The 18,519-nt window shown below is 45.3% G+C and overlaps 2 protein-coding genes across 6 annotated transcripts in view; both read left to right on the plus strand.

Annotated features, from left to right (window-relative positions):
• The first annotated feature begins 161 nt into the window (after nt 1-161).
• LOC106583213 (man(5)GlcNAc(2)-PP-dolichol translocation protein RFT1) lies at nt 162-8,601 on the plus strand. Its single transcript, XM_014167129.3, has 10 exons — nt 162-448; nt 3,828-3,913; nt 4,357-4,473; nt 4,600-4,891; nt 5,256-5,390; nt 5,589-5,849; nt 5,989-6,133; nt 6,314-6,419; nt 6,504-6,753; nt 7,226-8,601. Exons 1-10 carry the CDS (start codon nt 386-388, stop codon nt 7,388-7,390), a joined length of 1,620 nt encoding a protein of 539 aa, XP_014022604.2. The 5' UTR covers nt 162-385; the 3' UTR covers nt 7,391-8,601.
• Nucleotides 8,602-8,821: 220 nt separating this feature from the next.
• LOC106583211 (scm-like with four MBT domains protein 1) overlaps nt 8,822-18,519 on the plus strand; it is a 30,935-nt gene continuing 21,237 nt past the window's right edge. Inside the window, exons 1-11 of one of the 5 annotated variants that reach the window (XM_014167123.3) lie at nt 8,822-9,006; nt 10,470-10,565; nt 10,649-10,740; nt 10,868-11,111; nt 11,278-11,366; nt 11,523-11,766; nt 12,038-12,132; nt 12,266-12,367; nt 12,523-12,682; nt 12,774-12,856; nt 13,173-13,299. In XM_014167123.3, coding sequence (XP_014022598.3) covers nt 10,541-10,565; nt 10,649-10,740; nt 10,868-11,111; nt 11,278-11,366; nt 11,523-11,766; nt 12,038-12,132; nt 12,266-12,367; nt 12,523-12,682; nt 12,774-12,856; nt 13,173-13,299 — 1,261 coding nt within the window. In that variant the 5' untranslated portion in view covers nt 8,822-9,006; nt 10,470-10,540. Of the gene's footprint in view, nt 9,007-9,047; nt 9,411-10,147; nt 10,307-10,469; nt 10,566-10,648; nt 10,741-10,867; nt 11,112-11,277; nt 11,367-11,522; nt 11,767-12,037; nt 12,133-12,265; nt 12,368-12,522; nt 12,683-12,773; nt 12,857-13,172; nt 13,300-18,519 lie in introns of those variants that run through there. The other 4 variants (XM_014167122.3, XM_014167121.3, XM_014167126.3 and 1 more) reach the window with 4 other exon arrangements.

Raw genomic sequence — 18,519 nt, forward strand, 5'->3', positions numbered from 1 at the left:
GTATGCGATGTTGAATGTAACATAGCAGTATTCCCATGAGACTTTCATTTCTTATTTACAGTTGTTCCTGCATCAAAAACTCAACGTTGGGGTGACCACGCCGCCTAGCGGGGCGTGGTATAATGTACACAAATCGTTCTGGTGACGTAGTAGTGACTTTCCATGTGTACGGAAGTTGATAGCATGAAATCTCTAAAGCTGTATGTAGTCAGGTCTGGTCATACGATCCACCAGAAAAGACAAATGGCACAACAATTAGTACAGATTCATACTTCATAACGCACTTACTGTCCGTATCTGTGAGTCTGCTCCTTTTCACGGTGCAGTTTCTGGAGAAGCCTTGTCATAAGCCTCAAAGGAAGAGGGCTAGCTAGCTAGCTGTACGATGAGTTCCCAAGATATGTTGAAGAATGCCTCCACTCTCGCGTCATACAATGTCTTGCTTCAGGTAAAGTAGCTAGCTATTATAATTAGCTATGCCAAACTCCTTTTTGCACATGATGACAATAGTGTCCTTGCTAAAATTCCTTATATCCACTCCCTCAGAGTAGCATGTGGAGGACATACTTTTATGTTAGTTGTAGTGAAATATCCTTTTATGTAGCAATTTTGTAGCAGTTGTTGATGCGATTAGTGTGTGCCCTGAGTGAGACCAGATTCCTTGTGAGAGAAGGGAGAAGATTACACCTTCTTCTTGTAAGGTTACCCTCCGTGTGGACAACATCAGCATGGTGTGTGACTGGCAATTAAGAACAGCCTTCTACCCAGCCTCACCGAAACACCTGTCTGCATAAGTGAGACTCATGTCTCTCCGTATCCCCCTAGCCAAGATGCGTTATGCTACAAATTGTATTTGTCTCATGCGCCGAATACAACAGGTGTAGACCTTACAGTGAAATGCTTGCTTACATGCCCTTAACCAACAATGCAGTTTTAAGAGAAAAAAATAAGTGACATAAAAGTAACAAATAATAAAAGAGTAGCAGTAAAATAACAATAGTGAGGTGGGTATCGGTACAGAGTCAATGTGCAGGGGCACCGGTTAGTCGACATATTTGAGGTGATATGTACATCGGTCGCTCTCTCGCTGAAAGGCTGAGTGAGGCTGAGCCTCTTCTGAGCGCAGAGGACCAGAAGTGGGCATCTATTAGCTCAGTGCTCTATCAGGCTGCGGCCCACTCCATTGGCTACAAAGGTAGGAAACATCAGGACTGGTTCGATGAGAACTCTGACACCATCACAACCTTACTGGACAATATGCACAAAGCGCACAGGGCTACTCTCAACAGCCCCACATCTGCTACCATTCACAAGCAATGGCGTGCATTGCGCAAGGAAGTGCAAACAACCTTGCGTGCTCTGCAGAACAAATGGTGGACGATAAGTCACAGGAAATCCATATTTCTACCAATCAACTAAAGCACATTTATTTTTAAATGTTTTATTTAAACTTTATTTAACTAGGCAAGTCAGTTAAGAATTCTTATTTACAATGACGGCCTACCCCGGCCAAACCCTAACCCAGACGATGCTGGGCCAATTGTGCACCACCCTATGGCACTCCCAATCACGGCCGGTTGTGATACAGCCTGGAATCGAACCAGGGTCTGTAGTGACGCCTCTGACACTGAGATGCAGTGACTTAGACCGCTGCGCCACTCGGGAGCCGGGCCCTAGAAGTCGGCCCTAGAAGTCGCTCCATCACTCCCATGAAAACAGCTGATGGTCTGACTCTCTTGAAGGACTAAAACTAGATCCTGATGAAGTGGGCTGACCACTTTGACGCACTACTCAATCAGCACTCTCCTACAGACCTTCCAAGAGGTGTTACCAGCTATCCGTTCCCTCAAGAACAACAAGACTCCTGGCGCTGACAGCATCCCGGCAGAGCTACTTCAGAAGGGAGGTTACTTCTGCACCAGAACGCTCCACCAGTACATCACTGAGGTTTGGGACCGTTAGATCGTCCCCCAACAGTGGCGGGATGCAAACATTGTCACCATCTATAAGAACAAGGGTGACAAGTCCATCTGCGGCAACAGCCGGGGGATATCCCTGGCTAAGGTGATGCTACACAGGCTGGCGAACAACATCACAGAGGAACTGCTGCCAGAGTCACAATGTGGCTTCAGAAAGAACAGGAGTACGGTTGACATGATATTCACGGCACGGCAACTCCAGGAGAAGTGCCGCGAACAACATTAGGACCTTTTCATGGCCTTTGTCGACCTCTCCAAGGCCTTCGACACTGTGAGCAGGGAACTACTATGGGGCATTCTACTCAAATTTGGCTGTCCAGACATATTTGTCAACATCCTTTGCCAGTTCCATGATGGGATGATGGCTCGGGTGGCCATAGGAGGGCAGGAGTCAGTGCGCCTTGGTTGGAGTGTGTGCTGACACCGATACTCTTTAACATCTTCCTCCTATGTGTCACCCAGCTTCTCCACAAGGAGCTTGAGGATAGCAGCGGGTTGCGGTGGACTTCAGGCTGGATGAAAACCTATTCAACATCAGGAGGCTCCAAGCAACCACCAAGGTTTTGATGGAGCAGTTTCTTGAGCTGCAGTGTGCTGATGACTGTGCTCTTGTGGCCCACACTCCGGAAGACCTTCAGTCCGTCCTTGTAGCAGCTGTGAGGGTCTATAGTAGGATGGGACTGTCTATCAATACCACCAAGACAGAGGTAGTCTGCCAATGGAGATCCAGCCCTCCACCCACCATGCCTGTCTTCACCATTGAACACAAATCACTGGCAATAGTCCCGTCCTTCAAATACCTGGGCAGCATCCTTTCGGAGGACTGCAGCATCGACCTCGAAATTCAAAATAGGATCAAGCAAGCATCAGCTGCCTTCGGGAAACTCAGGTGCAGGCTCTTCCAAAACAGGGTTCTCCACCTTTACACCAAAGTTACCGTCTATTAAGCCATCTGCATCACCACACTTCTTTACAGCTGTGAAGCCTGGGTCACCTACAGTCGCCACAACAAGCAGCTCAAGCGATTCCACATAAGATGCCTGCAGCGCATCCTGGGAATCATCTGGTGCAACCGTGTGGCCCATACAGATATACTAAGACCAACTGCAAGAGTATGGAGGCCATGGTCACCCAATACCAAATGTAAGAGTATAGAGGCCATGGTCACCCAACACCAACTGTAAGAGTATAGAGGCCATGGTCACCCCAATACCAAATGTAAGAGTATAGAGGCCATGGTCACCCAACACCAACTGTAAGAGTATAGAGGCCATGGTCACCCAATACCAAATGTAAGAGTATAGAGGCCATGGTCACCCAACACCAACTGTAAGAGTATAGAGGTCATGGTCATCCAATACCAACTGCGCTTGCTTGGGCATGTCATTAGAATGTTTCAGGAGTGCTTGCCGTGGAACATTCTGGCCGGTGGTCTGCAGGGGCCAGATGAAGCTCTACATGGACCAGCTGAAAACGTTGCTGAAGAAATGCAACATCAAACCCACAGACCTAGAGGATGCTGCAGCCAACCATTCCACCTGGTGCAGTTCTGCCAGAGCGGTGTACAGAGGTGGGAGGAGGAGAGGAGCACAAAGTCACAGCAAAAACAGCTCAGGAGACATACAAGAATTCACCGTTAACTCAGAAGTGGAAGTCGTCAACGGATACGATGGGCTAACATAAGCAAGTGTGTGTTTGTTGTCCTAAGGCATAAAATATTCAAGTGGCAGAAAGACATCTAAGTTACAGAGCAATCTCTATTCCACGTGAGATAATCATAATGATGACATTTCTATCCATTGCATATCTATCTATGTGCCTCCTGAATATGTTCCTGGTTATTTTTAGGTCATGTTTCGTGTGCTCACCTTTTTTCTGAACGCATTCACGCTGCGCTTTGTGTCCAAAGAGCTGATTGGTGTGGTCAACGTCAGGTAAGATGGTTTTACTGTGGCAATTCCATGGTAACAGAGTGATGCTGGGATTCAGATTTTTCACTTTAAAATGAATGCCAAACAAAAAAACAATGATGGCAAAGTTAAACAAACTGTACAACTCTATGCACAAGGATGACTTTGAGCAATTTCCACAGAATATTTTACAAAAACATTTACTTGAAGAACAGTGCAGAAGCAAAGTTTAGGGAGTTGTGTGGTTTGTTTAACTTTGCAATCATTGGTTTCGGTTTGACGTACATTTTAAAGTGGAAAGTGTCTCAGCATCAGTCTGTTACTGTGGAATTGCCTTCTGTATAACATTACACCTGCTGCAATATGAGCTGTCCAAACCTGCAGTTAAACAAAAACTAACACCACTACATACTGTGTGTGTGTGTGTGTGCGTGCATGTGTACGCGCATGTGTGTTTGTGTGCGCAGGTTGACACTGCTGTACTCCACGCTGGTCTTCTTGTCCAGAGAGGCCTTCAGGAGAGCCTGTTTGAGTGGCGGAACAGATCACCACTGGAGACAAGTCATCAACCTGCTATGGCTGACGTGAGTGAGACTATAGGGGAGCTGCTGCTCCACAGTGTTGGCTCTGTTCAGAACATACACAGTTGGGTCTTTTATCGGCACTATCTGCAAAACAAATGATTGTGTGTGTGTGTGTCATCCTCCCAGGTTGCCGCTGGGTGTACTATGGGCATCTCTCCTGGTGTGTGTGTGGCTGTGGCTCCTGGAGGTTCCGGATCCCCTGACTATCCCTCACTACGGCCCCGCTGTGGGGCTCTTTGCCCTGGCCGCACTGCAGGAGCTGCTGGCTGAGCCTCTCTGGGTCCTGGCTCAGGCCCACATGTTTGTCAGGCTGAAGGTGGTTGCTGAGAGCCTCGCCATGGTGGCTAAGTGTGTTCTGACAGTGGTGCTGGTGGTCTCTGCTCCTCAGTGGGGGCTCTACATATTCTCTGCTGCTCAGGTACATACGTACGCAGCCCCATCCCTTATGCAAATTATCTTATGTTTGTCTATTTAGCGCAAGCGTTTACCCATCTTTTGCAGAAAAAATGCATTGAAAGTATAGGCAGCACTGCTTAATTCACAGCAATCAGCGTTTACCCACTTGTTGTTTTTTTTACCACTACATCACTAGTTACAAGGGAGTATGGTTAGAGGGTTGTGTGCATAGAAGGTATTGTCAAAAAGATGAAGTGGCCATGGAGTAAGGTTGTGTTAGTAAATATGAATTTATATAGGGGGAGATGGTATTGCATGCAACACTCATAAATCACTGCGAACGAGTGTCTACTTAGCTAACTGTTATACTGGCCTGTACTTCATAGCTGGTGTACACAGGGTTCCTGGTGCTGTGCTACTTTGTCTACTTCCTGCGTTTCCTGGGCTCTGGGGAGGCCAACAGGAAGTACTTCCCCCTGCAGCGTGTGGCAGACCTGCTGCCCTCCAGAGTTGAAGGAGAGGTAACATTCACCCCAACAGCACTAACCGTCACTCACCACATACACTCCTCACTGAGCTAGTATACAGTATACCCGAAAGCAATTGGTTGTATTAACTGACAAATCAATGATAAATTGATTGTTTGGTTCATTCATTCATATACTATGTCAGGTCACAACTGTGTGTGCTATGTCATCCCGCTGTGTGTGTGTCTGTAGCCTGTCATTGACTGGACGTTGGCCAGGCTGACTTGGAGCTTCTTCAAGCAGTCCTTTCTGAAGCAGATCCTGACGGAGGGCGAGCGTTATGTCATGACCTTCCTCAATGTGCTGAGCTTCGGCGAGCAGGGCGTGTACGACATCGTCAACAACCTGGGCTCAATGGTTGCCCGTTTCATCTTCCTGCCCATCGAAGAGAGCTTCTACGTCTTCTTTGCCAAAGTCCTGGAGAGGGGGCGGGACGTCAGGCAGCAGAAACAGGTCAGAGGGCAGAGTCAGCCAATCAAATACCTGTCACTCATTTCACCATTTGTCAGTAGCCAATGATAAATAAAGTTGTCTGACACACACATCATAGCTCATGCAGGTGCATTGATGCCGCTTGCTGATTGGTCTGCAGGAGGAGGTTGCCATAGCAGCTGAAGTTCTAGAGTGTCTGCTGAAGCTGGTGCTTGTGATTGGTCTGATCATCACAGTGTTTGGTTACGCCTACTCTCACCTGGCTCTGGACATCTATGGGGGATCTCTACTGAGTAGTGGTGCAGGTGGGTCAACTAACCAAATGAATTGATGAATTAAGTGAGTCAACCACCATAGTCAACTGAATCACTGGAGTTATAGAGAGATAAAGGAACTTATTCAGCAATGATTGGAATATTCTAATTCCTCAAGCTACTGGTTTTATGTGAGTGGTTGTGTGTAATGATATTTGTGTTATATTGAAGGGCCCAGTCTGTTGCGATGCTACAGCTCCTATGTGCTCCTACTGGCCATTAATGGAATTACTGAGTGCTTTGTCTTTGCTGCCATGAGCAAGGAAGAGGTTGACAGGTGAGAGAAGGCAGGCACACACAGACACACACACACACACAGTGTGTATCATGTTGCTTACGTTGTCCTCTCGTCTGTCCCCAGGTATAACCTGGTGATGTTGGCGTTGTCTATCTCCTTCCTGCTCCTGTCTTACATGCTGACGTGGTGGGCAGGGGGCATTGGCTTCATCCTGGCTAACTGTCTGAACATGGGCCTGCGTATCCTTCACAGCATGTTCTACATCCACCGCTACTTCCTGTCCAGCCAGTGGACGCCTCTGCGCGGCCTGATGCCCTCCCCTCTTCTGCTGCTGGCTCTGGCTCTCAGTGCAGTCCTCACTGCTCTCTCTGAGGTACCACACTATAACTGTTCTCCTCACTGCTTTACTGGACACGCCAGAGGAGGCTGGTGAGAGGAGCTATAGAAGGATGGGCTCATTGTAATGGCTGTAATGGAATAAATGGAACGTAGTCAAACATGTGGTTTCCATATGTTTGATGTGTTTGACACCGTTCCATGAATTCCATTCCAGCCATTACAATGAGCCCATCCTCCTATAGCTCCTCCCACCAGCCTCCTCTGATACACCCCACATAGTGTATACACCATCCAATCACATATCAGCCAATCACACTTAAGTCTGTCTCTGACGTTTAATGAAACAGTTATTGTTTCTACCTTACAATCATAGAAATGGGAGTTAGTATACAAACTATATATTTATTCTTCTCAAATAATCAGAGCTAATAGTGAGTCAGATTGTCTTATCTCATTTATTTACCATATAATCCGATTTCCCATCTGTCTGTACTGTGCTGTTTCAGGGTGTGTTCTGTTGTGACGGAGGATGGCTACTAAGGCTGGTTCACATCGCCGTGGGGGCCGGGTGTCTACTGGGTGTACTTGTCACTGTCCTTCTCACAGAGACAAAACTTGTTCAGTTTGTTTGGACTCAGCTATTACCTCGCTATGGGAAGAAACACACCTAAACCTGCCCAGCAGAGGAGTAACCTGCCAGCTATAATGAGAGAGAGAGAGAGACAGGATAAACCGAATGGCAGAAGGATAGATGGATCTGAACACAGTGACTTGGAGGGGAATGTGGAAACAGCTGCAATCCTAAGTAACCCTGTCATGGACTGAGGGTGAAGTTGGAATGAGCAGCTCACTGGCCAAAAATGTTTGTGCGTGCGTGCGTGCGTGCGTGTGTGTGTGTACAGTCAGGTCTAAAAATATTGGCAACATTGATAAAGATGAGCAAAAAAGACTGTATAAAATAAATAAATACAAATACTGAGGTATATTGTATGCTCAAATTTTGGGGAAATTATATTATTATATACTTTATTATATACTAATACAATTGCTCAGAGAAAGAGATTTTGTTTAACAAGTACTGTTTGTTTTTTCTCAAAAAGATAGTGGTCAATACTCCAGTACACCTTGTGAGGATAATGGCACTGAGCCTTTTCCTAAAATGTTTTATGAGATTGGAGAACACATTGGGAGGAATCTTAGACCATTCCTCCATACAGAATCTTTCCAGGTCCTTGATATCCTTCATCTGCTGTTATGGACTGCCCTCTTTAATTCAACCACAGGTTTTCAATGGGGTTCAAGTCTGGAGACTGAGATGGTCATTTCAAAATATAGATTTTTGTGGTCAATTAACAAAAAAAAGGTGGATTTTAATATGTGCTTGGGGTTATTGTCTTGCAGGAAAATCCACTTGCAGCCAAGTTTCAGCTTCCTGGCAGACGCAACCAGGGTTTTGGCTAAATTGTCCTGGTACTGGGTAAAGTTCATGATGCCTTTGGGGCCCCAGGACCAGTGGAAGCAAAATAGCCCCATAACATCAATGATCCACCACCATATTTTGCAGTAAATATGGGGTTCTTATCGGCATATGCATCTGTCTTTTGACACCAAACCCACCACTGGTGTGCATGGCTAAAGAACTCTATTTTCATCTCATCTGACCATAGCACTGGTTCCAGTCCAAATGCGTTTAGCAAACTCCATGCGTTTACATTTATTGGATGACATGAAAATAGAGCTCTTTTTGTGTGTACAGTATGAGCAAGCACGGAAAACACTGTTTCACCTGCACATTGTTGAGTTTTTTCATGTAAACTGCTTGAGAGGTAGGCTATTTTGTAACCAAATTAGGTTTTGATAAATAAAAACAGGTGGATTTTGACTAATTGTTATTTGTAGCCTATGCCAGATTAGATGCAGTGTATTAGGGAAATGTGTCCCATATCATTGTATTAAAAAACATTACTAATTTACTCTGCATGGCAGCGAATATTGTCTAGTATCAATCAATCATTGAAATTCAATGGAAATAATTGCGTCGAGTTTCCCGCCATCGCACATCCATCCTTTTGTGCTTCTCGTGATGTTGTTGCCATGGAAACGGAGCAGTCAGACCTACTGCACGAGTCCCCACCCTGCGAGAGGAAAGAAGGCTATGGAATCAAAAAAGTCCAACCTGGTCTTTGGCCTACAAAAGTAGACTTTGATTTAAAAGAACATGGGGGGATACAAACGAAAAGTAGCATTTAGGATAGAGAATTGATGCAGAAAAATGATCTCGAGATAGGTCTGTATTGAATTGCATTTTTTTGTATTAACTAGTGCTTTATTGCGTGGTTCGCGACGACTGGCTGTGTATGCTTGTTTTCTTATGCTTTATCCTTGTTCGGTCCGCACGTCGTTGTTTGTGGCAGGATATAAGTTGAATTAATTTAGATATGCATTTGTAATTTAAACAAAGAGAACACAATGCCTTGGGCAGAGTATGTCAATATTTCCCCTCTAATCGCTGAAATACATGAACAAGTCCATCAGTGCGGGACGCCTCTTGACAGCACCAGGTTGAGAAAGTAAATGATCGAGCATGCGCAGTTGAGGTTCGTGCCATATTGGAACGAGGTAGAGGACAGGAGAAAGACGGGGGTAACGTTTTCAATTTACTTGGAAGCACTAGGAAAAGGTGAGATTCACGTACGTGGACGAAATACTTACCTATTATTTATTATGTACTATTTTCAGCTGCCTTGGTGGCTCCCGTGTGTTTTTTCCTGGTGTCAAATAAGCTGTATTGTGCTCGACTGAGTAGGCAGCGCCATACCCATACTTGACATTTCAGTTGTTAACTTGCTCGTGGTCAGTGGAAACTGCACCAGCTTCGCGCGCCCGATCAATTTCCTCGCACTGACTTTAATATCCACGATCAACATTGTAAACCCGTCATAGGCAAGCCAGCTTTTGTTATTCTCCTTTTCTCTTTTCAATGTTGTCAATAAAATTTTACTTGAACACAATATAACATTGAAAGTTGGGGTGGCGCATTACGCCTTTTCCTGCTAGATTGTGTCAACAGTAGATTGCAATATTGCTGATGCTGACATAAACTATCCCTGAAAAGTCAGACTAGCTTGTTCGAGATTAGTGTTTTATCTGATGTTTGTTTAGCTTGCGATGTGTCATTGCAAGCGGCCTGATGTAGTAACATCGTAAACATTTTAACATCGTAGTTATTACACAGTACAGCCTATTACAGTGTTTCACTGTAGTCTATGGCTGGCTATATGTGACCAATGAAATCCTTGTATGTGACCAATACTATATTGAATGTTTCTTTCAGCCCCTTTCGCAACCAAATATGAAGATATTATGTATAGGCTGGCATTAGCATTTTTGTGCTGAGTTTGTCATGGTCAACCAACACCTTTTCTGAGATAGGAATATCTCTTTCAGATACTGGCGGGAACACCTGTCGCGAGGCAGAGGCTGCCAGGGTGCAATTTATAACCTCAAAAGTGCAGACTCCACACGCATTGCGATCACATCCCATGACCGTTTGATATTACTGCTTTGACAGGAAGGGGTTTTTCAGCGTGAGTTCGGGAATGGGTGTATAATGGGAGATGGTGGACTTGCAACTGTATAAGTGTGTAGTGTGTGAGATCTAAATGCCACTGAGTACCAGGCCCTAAACAGATGTACTTCAACAAAGACAGGATGTTAAATATTAACATCCTGTCTTTGTATCTTTTTCAGTTGGATCAAAGTGGTTTTAGCTACTGCTGATACAGTCTCCTGGGTGGGGTTGGGAACACAGTGGGGGCATCATGAACCCCGAGACACAGGAATCTGGTGAGTCTCACAATTGTTGAATGGCGGAGGTGTATTCAGATTATATTTCTGTCTTTGTAAGTAAGTTTGTGTGTGCCTTTCAGAAGGCGGCTCTGAACTGGAGTCTGACTTCAACTGGGATGAGTATCTGGAGGAGAATGGAGTATTGGCGGTTCCACATCACGCCTTCAAACATGTATGTCTTATCACACTGCATCAGGGCCCATTTGCAGATATGGTACTTATATTTAGGGCCCAGAGCTTTTTGTGGTCATGGTCCTATTTATTGTATATCCACATACACACCCTTCCCTACCTCTCAGGTGGACCGTAGCCTGCAGACAGGGCTGGCTCCAGGGATGAGTTTGGAGGTGTGTGTGCGTTCGGAGCCTGACCAACCCTACTGGGTAGCCACCATCATCACCACCTGTGGCCAACTGCTGCTGCTGCGCTACGAGGGTTACCACGACGACCGACGAGCAGACTTCTGGTGTGACATCATGACCTCTGACCTCCACCCTCTGGGCTGGAGCAGGCAGCACAGGCAACCAATGAGACCGCCTGAGGGTGAGCAGGGGGGACATAGGGTTTGATGGAAATAGATGTTTGTGTTGCTGTAGACCGGTTTGGCCCTGTGCTCAGATAAATGCATTGGAAAACTCTGTTAAAGCTTTTCATACAGGAATGAACAGGATATAGATGTACAAAATGTATAAATATGATGTGTGTCCAGGTGTCCGTGAGAAACATGCTGACTGGGAAGCTGTCCTAGAGGAGGCTCTGGCTCAGGGAGGGAGTGCACCAGCACACCTACTGGAGGGGGTGAGTCTGGGGGAGGGAGGAGCGGGGAGGGTGGGGACACTAGGACCATAACTATAGTTGGGACCTATTCAACATTACTAATAATTTCAGAACAGGTTGATTGTTTAGTATCAATAAATGTCAATTTTTTAAAAAACCTTCTCTGTCTGTGTCCAGGCCCAGACAGGGGGAGACCTGTTCCCCCTGGGGTGTTGTGTGGAGCTGCAGGACAGTGTAGACCCGGGGGTGGCCTGGGGGGCCCAGGTGGAGGACAACGTAGGGGGCCGGCTGTGTCTGCGCTACACTGGGACGGAGGGGCTCACCCAGTCACAGACCAGGCGCTGGGTATTCTACCTGGACCCCCTCTTACACCCACCTGGCTGGGCTGAGGAGAACAGCTTCTCTCTCACCCCACCTGCTGGTAAGGAACAGAACTGCCTTTGCACCTTGTGGCGCTGTTGACCAACCCGGGTTTTGGAATCCTACAGAAACACAAATACACCTCAATCAATGAATCATCAAGATCTTGTTGAATAAGATGTGTTAATGCTGGGCTGGTTGCCTGGTGACCACTGTTGTTTTGTGTGTGTGTGTGTGTGTGTGTGTGTGTGTGGGTGTGTGTGTGTGTGTGTGTGTGTGTGTGTTTAAGTATTAGTGAAAGTTAGTGATAATGTCACTGTGTTGTGTTGCAGTGCTTCGTGGTTTGCGCAGCGAGACAGAGTGGGAGGAGGTGAGAAAGAACATTAGACAGCCTAAAGAAGAAGCCATCAATGAAGACTTCTTTAAGGTATTCTCTCTCTCTCTCTCTCTCTCTCTCTCTCTCTCTCTCTCTCTCTCTCTCTCTCTCTCTCTCTCTCTCTCTCTCTCTCTCACCCTCTTTCTGTGTCCCTCTCCCTCTGGCATATCTTCTGTGTTTGTAGGACAGGCCTGTCCTCTCGCCTCACTGCTTCTCTGAGGGGATGAAGTTAGAGGCAGTGGACCCCGCTGCCCCCTTCAACACCCGCCCAGCTACTGTCACCAAGGTAACGCTCACATTTCACCATAGTAACACCCTCACCTCATCCACACAGCATCCGTCTTCTCCTGATAAGTGTTTACCAATGACACAATTATCATGTGGTAGGTTTCCCCTAGTTGTATGGGGCTTTAGCAGTGATGTCATCATTGTGTTCCCCAGGTGCTGAGCGACCAGTACTTCAGGGTGCAGATGGACAGCCTGCAGGTAGACAGTGAAGGGGCGGGGCCTGGCTTATCCTTACTCTGTCACTATGGGAGCACCGGAATCTTCCCTGCCCAATGGAGCCTTAAAAATGGGGTACCCCTCAGTCCCCCTCCAGGTAGGGCAGAATACACTCACCTCAGGCATTCTACTGGTCCAGTGAAATGGATCACAGAGTTTACTGTGTCCCTGGGTATGTGGGTGTGTAGGTTACCAGGGCCAGAACTTTGACTGGGCGGATTACCTGAAACAGTGTGGAGCAGAAGGAGCGCCAGAGAGCTGTTTCCCCGTGGTGAGACACACACAACCACACACATGTTTGTTTTACTATCCTTTTTGGGACCAAACAGTTGATTCCCATTCAAAATCCAATTTTTCCTTAAGCCTTATCCTAACCCAAAACCTAACCCCTAATTCTAACCCCAACTGTAAAACTAACCCTGAGCCTAAAATAGCCTTTTTCCTTGTCGGGACCAGTCAAATGTCCCCACTTGTCCGAATTTTCCTTGTTTTACTATCCTTGTGAGGACATCTGGTCCCCACAAGGATAGTAAAACCAAAAACACACACCACTCCAACTGATATGATGACAGGTGTTTTCTCCCCAGGGGCAGAGTGATCATGACTTTGTTGAGTCCATGAGGCTGGAGGCGGTGAATCCTGTCTCTCCTGAGCAAGTTCACGTGGCAACCATAACTAGGGTCAGAGGTCAGCACATCTGGTTGCATCTGGAAGGTGAGAACAGAACAGCTAGAGGAGAGAGAAAAGGGCTGGGTTGGAGGGATGTAAGGTTTTGGGGGAGGGACAATAATGTTGTTGGGTGTCAATTTCACCTACCTGAATACTCAGTCTTATTATATATACAGTACCAGTCAAAAGTTTGGACACACCTACTCAATCGAGGGTTTTCCTTTATTTTCCTTTATTTTATATTTTTGAAATAACATATGGAATCATGTAGTAACCAGAAAAGTGTTAAACAAATCAAAATAAACTCAGCAAAAAAAGAAACGTCCTCTCACTGTCAACTGTGTTTATTTTCAGCAAACTTAACGTGTAAATATTTGTATGAACATAACAAGATTCAACAACTGAGACATAAACTGAACAAGTTCCTCAGACATGTGATTAACAGAAATTGAATAATGTGTCCCTGAACAAAGGGGGGTGGGTCAAAAGTGACAGTCAGTATCTGGTGTGGCCACCAGCTGCATTAAGTACTGCAGTGCGTCTCCTCATGGACTGCACCAGATTTGACAGTTCTTGCTGTGAGATGTTACCCCACTCTTCCACCAAGGCACCTGCAAGTTCCCAGACATTTCTGGGGGGAATGGCCCTAGCCCTCACCCTCCGATCCAACGGGTCTCAGACGTGCTCAATGGGATTGAGATCCGGGCTCTTCGCTGGCCATGGCAGGACACTGACATTCTTGTCTTGCAGGAAATCACACACATAACGAGCAATATGGCTGGTGGCATTGTCATGCTGGAGGGTCATGTCAGGATGAGCCTGCAGGAAGGGTACGGCACAGCGTTGAGATTGCCTGCAATGACAACAAGCTCAGTCCGATGATACTGTGACACACCGCCCCAGACCATGACGGACCCTCCACCTCTAAATCGATCCCGCTCCAGAGTACAGGCCTCGGTGTAACGCTCATTCCTTCGACGATAAACGCAAATCCGACCATCACCCCTGGTGAGACAAAACCGCGACTTGTCATTGAAGAGCACTTTTTGCCAGTCCTGTCTGGTCCAGCGACGGTGGGTTTGTGCCCATAGGCGACGTTGTTGCAGGTGATGTCTGGTGAGGACCTGCCTTACAACAGGCCTACAAGCCCTCAGTCCAGCCTCTCTCAGCCTATTGCGGACAGTCTGAGCACTGATGGAGGGGTTGTGCATTCCTGGTGTAATTTGGCAGTTTTTGTTGTCATCCTGTACCTGTCCCGCAGGTGTGATGCTCAGATGTACCGATCCTGTGCCGGTGTTGTTACACGTGGTCTGCCACTGCGAGGACGATCAGCTGTCCGTCTTGTCTCCCTGTAGCGCTGTCTTAGGCGTCTCACAGTATGGACATTGCAATTTATTGCCCTGGCCACATCTGCAGTCCTCATGCCTCCTTGCAGCATGGGACCCTGGGCATCTTTCTTTTGGTGTTTTTCAGAGTCAGTAGAAAGGCCTCTTTAGTGTCCTAAGTTTTCATAACTTTGACCTTACTTGCCTACCGTCTGTAAGCTGTTAGTGTCTTAACGACCGTTCCACAGGTGCATGTTCATGAATTGTTTATGGTTCATTGAACAAGCATGGGAAACAGTGTTTAAACCCTTTACAATGATGATCTATGAAGTTATTTCGATTTTTATGAATTATCTTTGAAAGACAGGGTCCTGAAAAAGGGAAGTTTCTTTTTTTGCTGAGTTTATATTTTAGATTCTTCAAAGTAGCCACCCTTTGCCTTGATGACAGCTTTGCACACTCTTGGCATTCTCTCAACCAACTTCATGAGGAATGCTTTTCCAACAGTCTTGAAGGAGTTCCCACATATGCTGAGCACCTGTTGGCTGCTTTTCCTTCACTCTGCAGTCCAACTCATCCCAAACCATCTCAATTGGGTTGAGGTCGGGTGATTGTGGAGGCCAGGTCATCTGATGCAGCACTCCATCACTCTCCTTATTGGTCAAATAGCCGTCACACAGCCTGGAGGTGTGTTTTGGATTATTATCCTGTTGAAAAACAAATGACAGTCCCACTAAGCTCAAACAAGATGGGATAGCGTATGGCTGCAGAATTCTGTGGTAGCCATGCTGGTTAAGTGTGCCTTGAATTCTAAATAAATCACAGACAGTGTCACCAGCAAAGCACCATCACATCTCCTCCTCCATGCTTCACATTGGGAACCACACATGTGGAGATCATCCGTTCACCTACTCTGCGTCTCACAAAGACATGGCGGTTGCAACCAAAAATCTCAAATTCAGACTCATCAGACCAAAGGACAGATTTCCACCGGTCTAATGTCCATTGCTTTTGTTTCTTGGCCCAAGCAAGTCTATTCTTATTATTGGTGTCCTCTAGTAGTGGTTTCTTTGCAGCAGTTTGACCATGAAGGCCTGATTCACACAGTCTCCTGTGAACAATTGATGTTGAGATGTGTCTGTTACTTGAACTCTGAAGCATTTATTTGGGCTGCAATTTCTGAGGTACAGTTAACTCGAATGAACTTATCCTCTGCAGCAGAGGTAACTCTGGGTCTTCCTTTCCTGTGGTGGTCCTCATGAGAGCCAGTTTCATCAAAGCGCTTGATGGTTTTTGCGACTGCACTTGAAGAAACTTTGAAAGTTCTTGAAATTTTGCGTATTGACTGACCTTCATGTCTTAACCTGTTAGGGCTAGGGGGCAGCATTTGCACGTCTGGATAAAAAAAATGTACCCGATTTAATCTGGTTACTAATCCTACCCAGTAACTAGAATATGCATATACTTATTATATATGGATAGAAAACACTCTAAAGTTTCTAAAACTGTTTGAATGGTGTCTGTGAGTATAACAGAACTCATTTGGCAGGCAAAACCCTGAGACATTTTCTGACAGGAAGTGGATACCTGATGTGTTGTATTGACTTTAAACCTATCCCATTGAAAAACACAGGGGTTTAGGAATATTTTGGCACTTCCTATTGCTTCCACTAGATGTCACCAGCCTTTACAAAGTGTTTTGAGTCTTCTGGAGGGAGATCTGACCGAACAAGAGCCATGGAACGATGATGTCCCATTAGACACCTGGCGTGCGAGTTCATGTTGGGTACCCTCGTTCCAATACGTTATAAAAGAGTATGCATTCGTCCACCTTGAATATTATTCATGTTCTGGTTAAAAAAGGCCCTAATGATTTATGCTATACAACGTTTGACATGTTTGAACGAACGGAAATATATTTTTTCCCCTCGTTCATGACGAGAAGTCCGGCTGGCTTAGATCATGTGCGAACAAGACGGAGATTTTTGGACATAAATGATGAGCTTTTTTGAACAAAACTACATTCGTTATGGACCTGTGATACCTGGAAGTGACATCTGATGAAGAGAATCAAAGGTAATGGATTATTTACATAGTATTTTCGATTTTAGATCTCCCCAACATGACGTCTATTCTGTATCGCAACGCGTATTTTTCTGGGCGCAGTGCTCAGATTATTGCAAAGTGTGATTTCCCAGTAAGGTTATTTTTAAATCTGGCAAGTTGATTGCGTTCAAGAGATGTAAATCTATAATTCTTTAAATGACAATATAATATTTTACCAATGTTTTCTAATTTTAATTATTTAATTTGTGACGCTGACTTGACTGCCGGTTATTGGAGGGAAACGATTTCCTCAACATCAATGCCATAGTAAAACGCTTTTTTGGATATAAATATGAACTTGATAGAACTAAAAATGCATGCATTGTCTAACATAATGTCCTAGGAGTGTCATCTGATGGAGATTGTAAAAGGTTAGTGCATCATTTTAGCTGGTTTTATGGTTTTGGTGACCCTGTCTTTGACTTGACAAAACATTACACACAACTCTTGTAAATGTACTGTCCTAACATACTCTAAATTTATGCTTTCGCCGTAAAACCTTTTTGAAATCGTAAAACGTGGTTAGATTAAGGAGATGTTTATCTTTCAAATGGTGTAAAATAGTTGTATTTTTGAAAAATTTGAATTTTGACATTTATTTGGATTCAAATTTGCCGCTCTTGAAATGCACCTGCTGTTGATGGAGTGCACCACGGGTGGCACGCTAGCGTCCCACCTAGCCCATAGAGGTTAAAGTAATGATGGTCTGTCGTTTCTCTTTGCTTATTTGAGCTGTTCTTGCCATAATATGAACTTGGTCTTTGACCAAATAGGGCTATCTTCTGTATAACACCCCTACAACACAACTGATTGGCTCAAACGCATTAACCTGTTATGGATAGGGGGCAGTATTTTCAAACATACCCGATTTAATCTGATTATTACTCCTGCCCAGAAACTAGAATATGCATATAATTATTAGCTTTGGATAGAAAACACTCCAAAGTTTCTAAAACTGTTTGAATGGTGTCTGTGAGTATAACAGAACTCATTTGGCAGGCCAAAACCTGAGAAGATTCTGTACAGGAAGTACCCTGTCTGACCATTTCTTGGCCTTCTTTGCCATCTCTATCCATTACGAAGGATCTCTGCTGTTACGTGACACTTCCTACGGCTCACATGGGCTCTCAGAAGGCGGCAAAAAGCTGAATCGTGGCTTTGCAGGCTCTGGTTGAAACAAAGTAGCGCGTTTGGGTAGTGGCTGGTTACAGTACTGTGAGACTCAGGCTCGTGTCCGCGTCGACCGAATGCTTTGTTTTCTTTCCTCTGTTTACCGAAACGCAGATTCCTGGTCGGAATATTATCGCTTTTTTACGAGAAAAATGGCATAAAGATTGATTTTAAACAGCGGTTGACATGCTTCAAAGTACGGTAATGGAATATTTAGAAATCTTTTGTCACGAATTGCGCCATGCTCGTAACCCTGATTTACCATTTCGGATAGTGTCTAGAACGCACGAACAAAACGCCGCTATTTGGATATAACGATGGATTATTTTGGACCAAACCAACATTTGTTATTGAAGTAGCAGTCCTGGGAGTGCATTCTGACGAAGACAACAAAGGTAATCAAACTTTTGTAATAGTAAATCGGAGTTTGGTCAGGGCTAAACTTGGTCGGTGTCTAAATGGCTAGCCGTGATGGCTGGGCTATCTACTGAGAATATTGCAAAATGTGCTTTCACCGAAAAGCTATTTTAAAATCGGACATATCGAGTGCATAGAGGAGTTCTGTATCTATAATTCTTAAAATAATTGTTATGTTTTTTGTGAACGTTTATCGTGAGTAATTTAGTAAATTCACCGGATGTTTGCGGGGGGTATGCTAGTTCTG

The sequence above is a fragment of the Salmo salar genome, chromosome 22 (assembly GCF_965601325.2).
Source record: "Salmo salar chromosome 22, fSalSal1, whole genome shotgun sequence".
Classification (NCBI taxonomy): domain Eukaryota; kingdom Metazoa; phylum Chordata; class Actinopteri; order Salmoniformes; family Salmonidae; genus Salmo; species Salmo salar.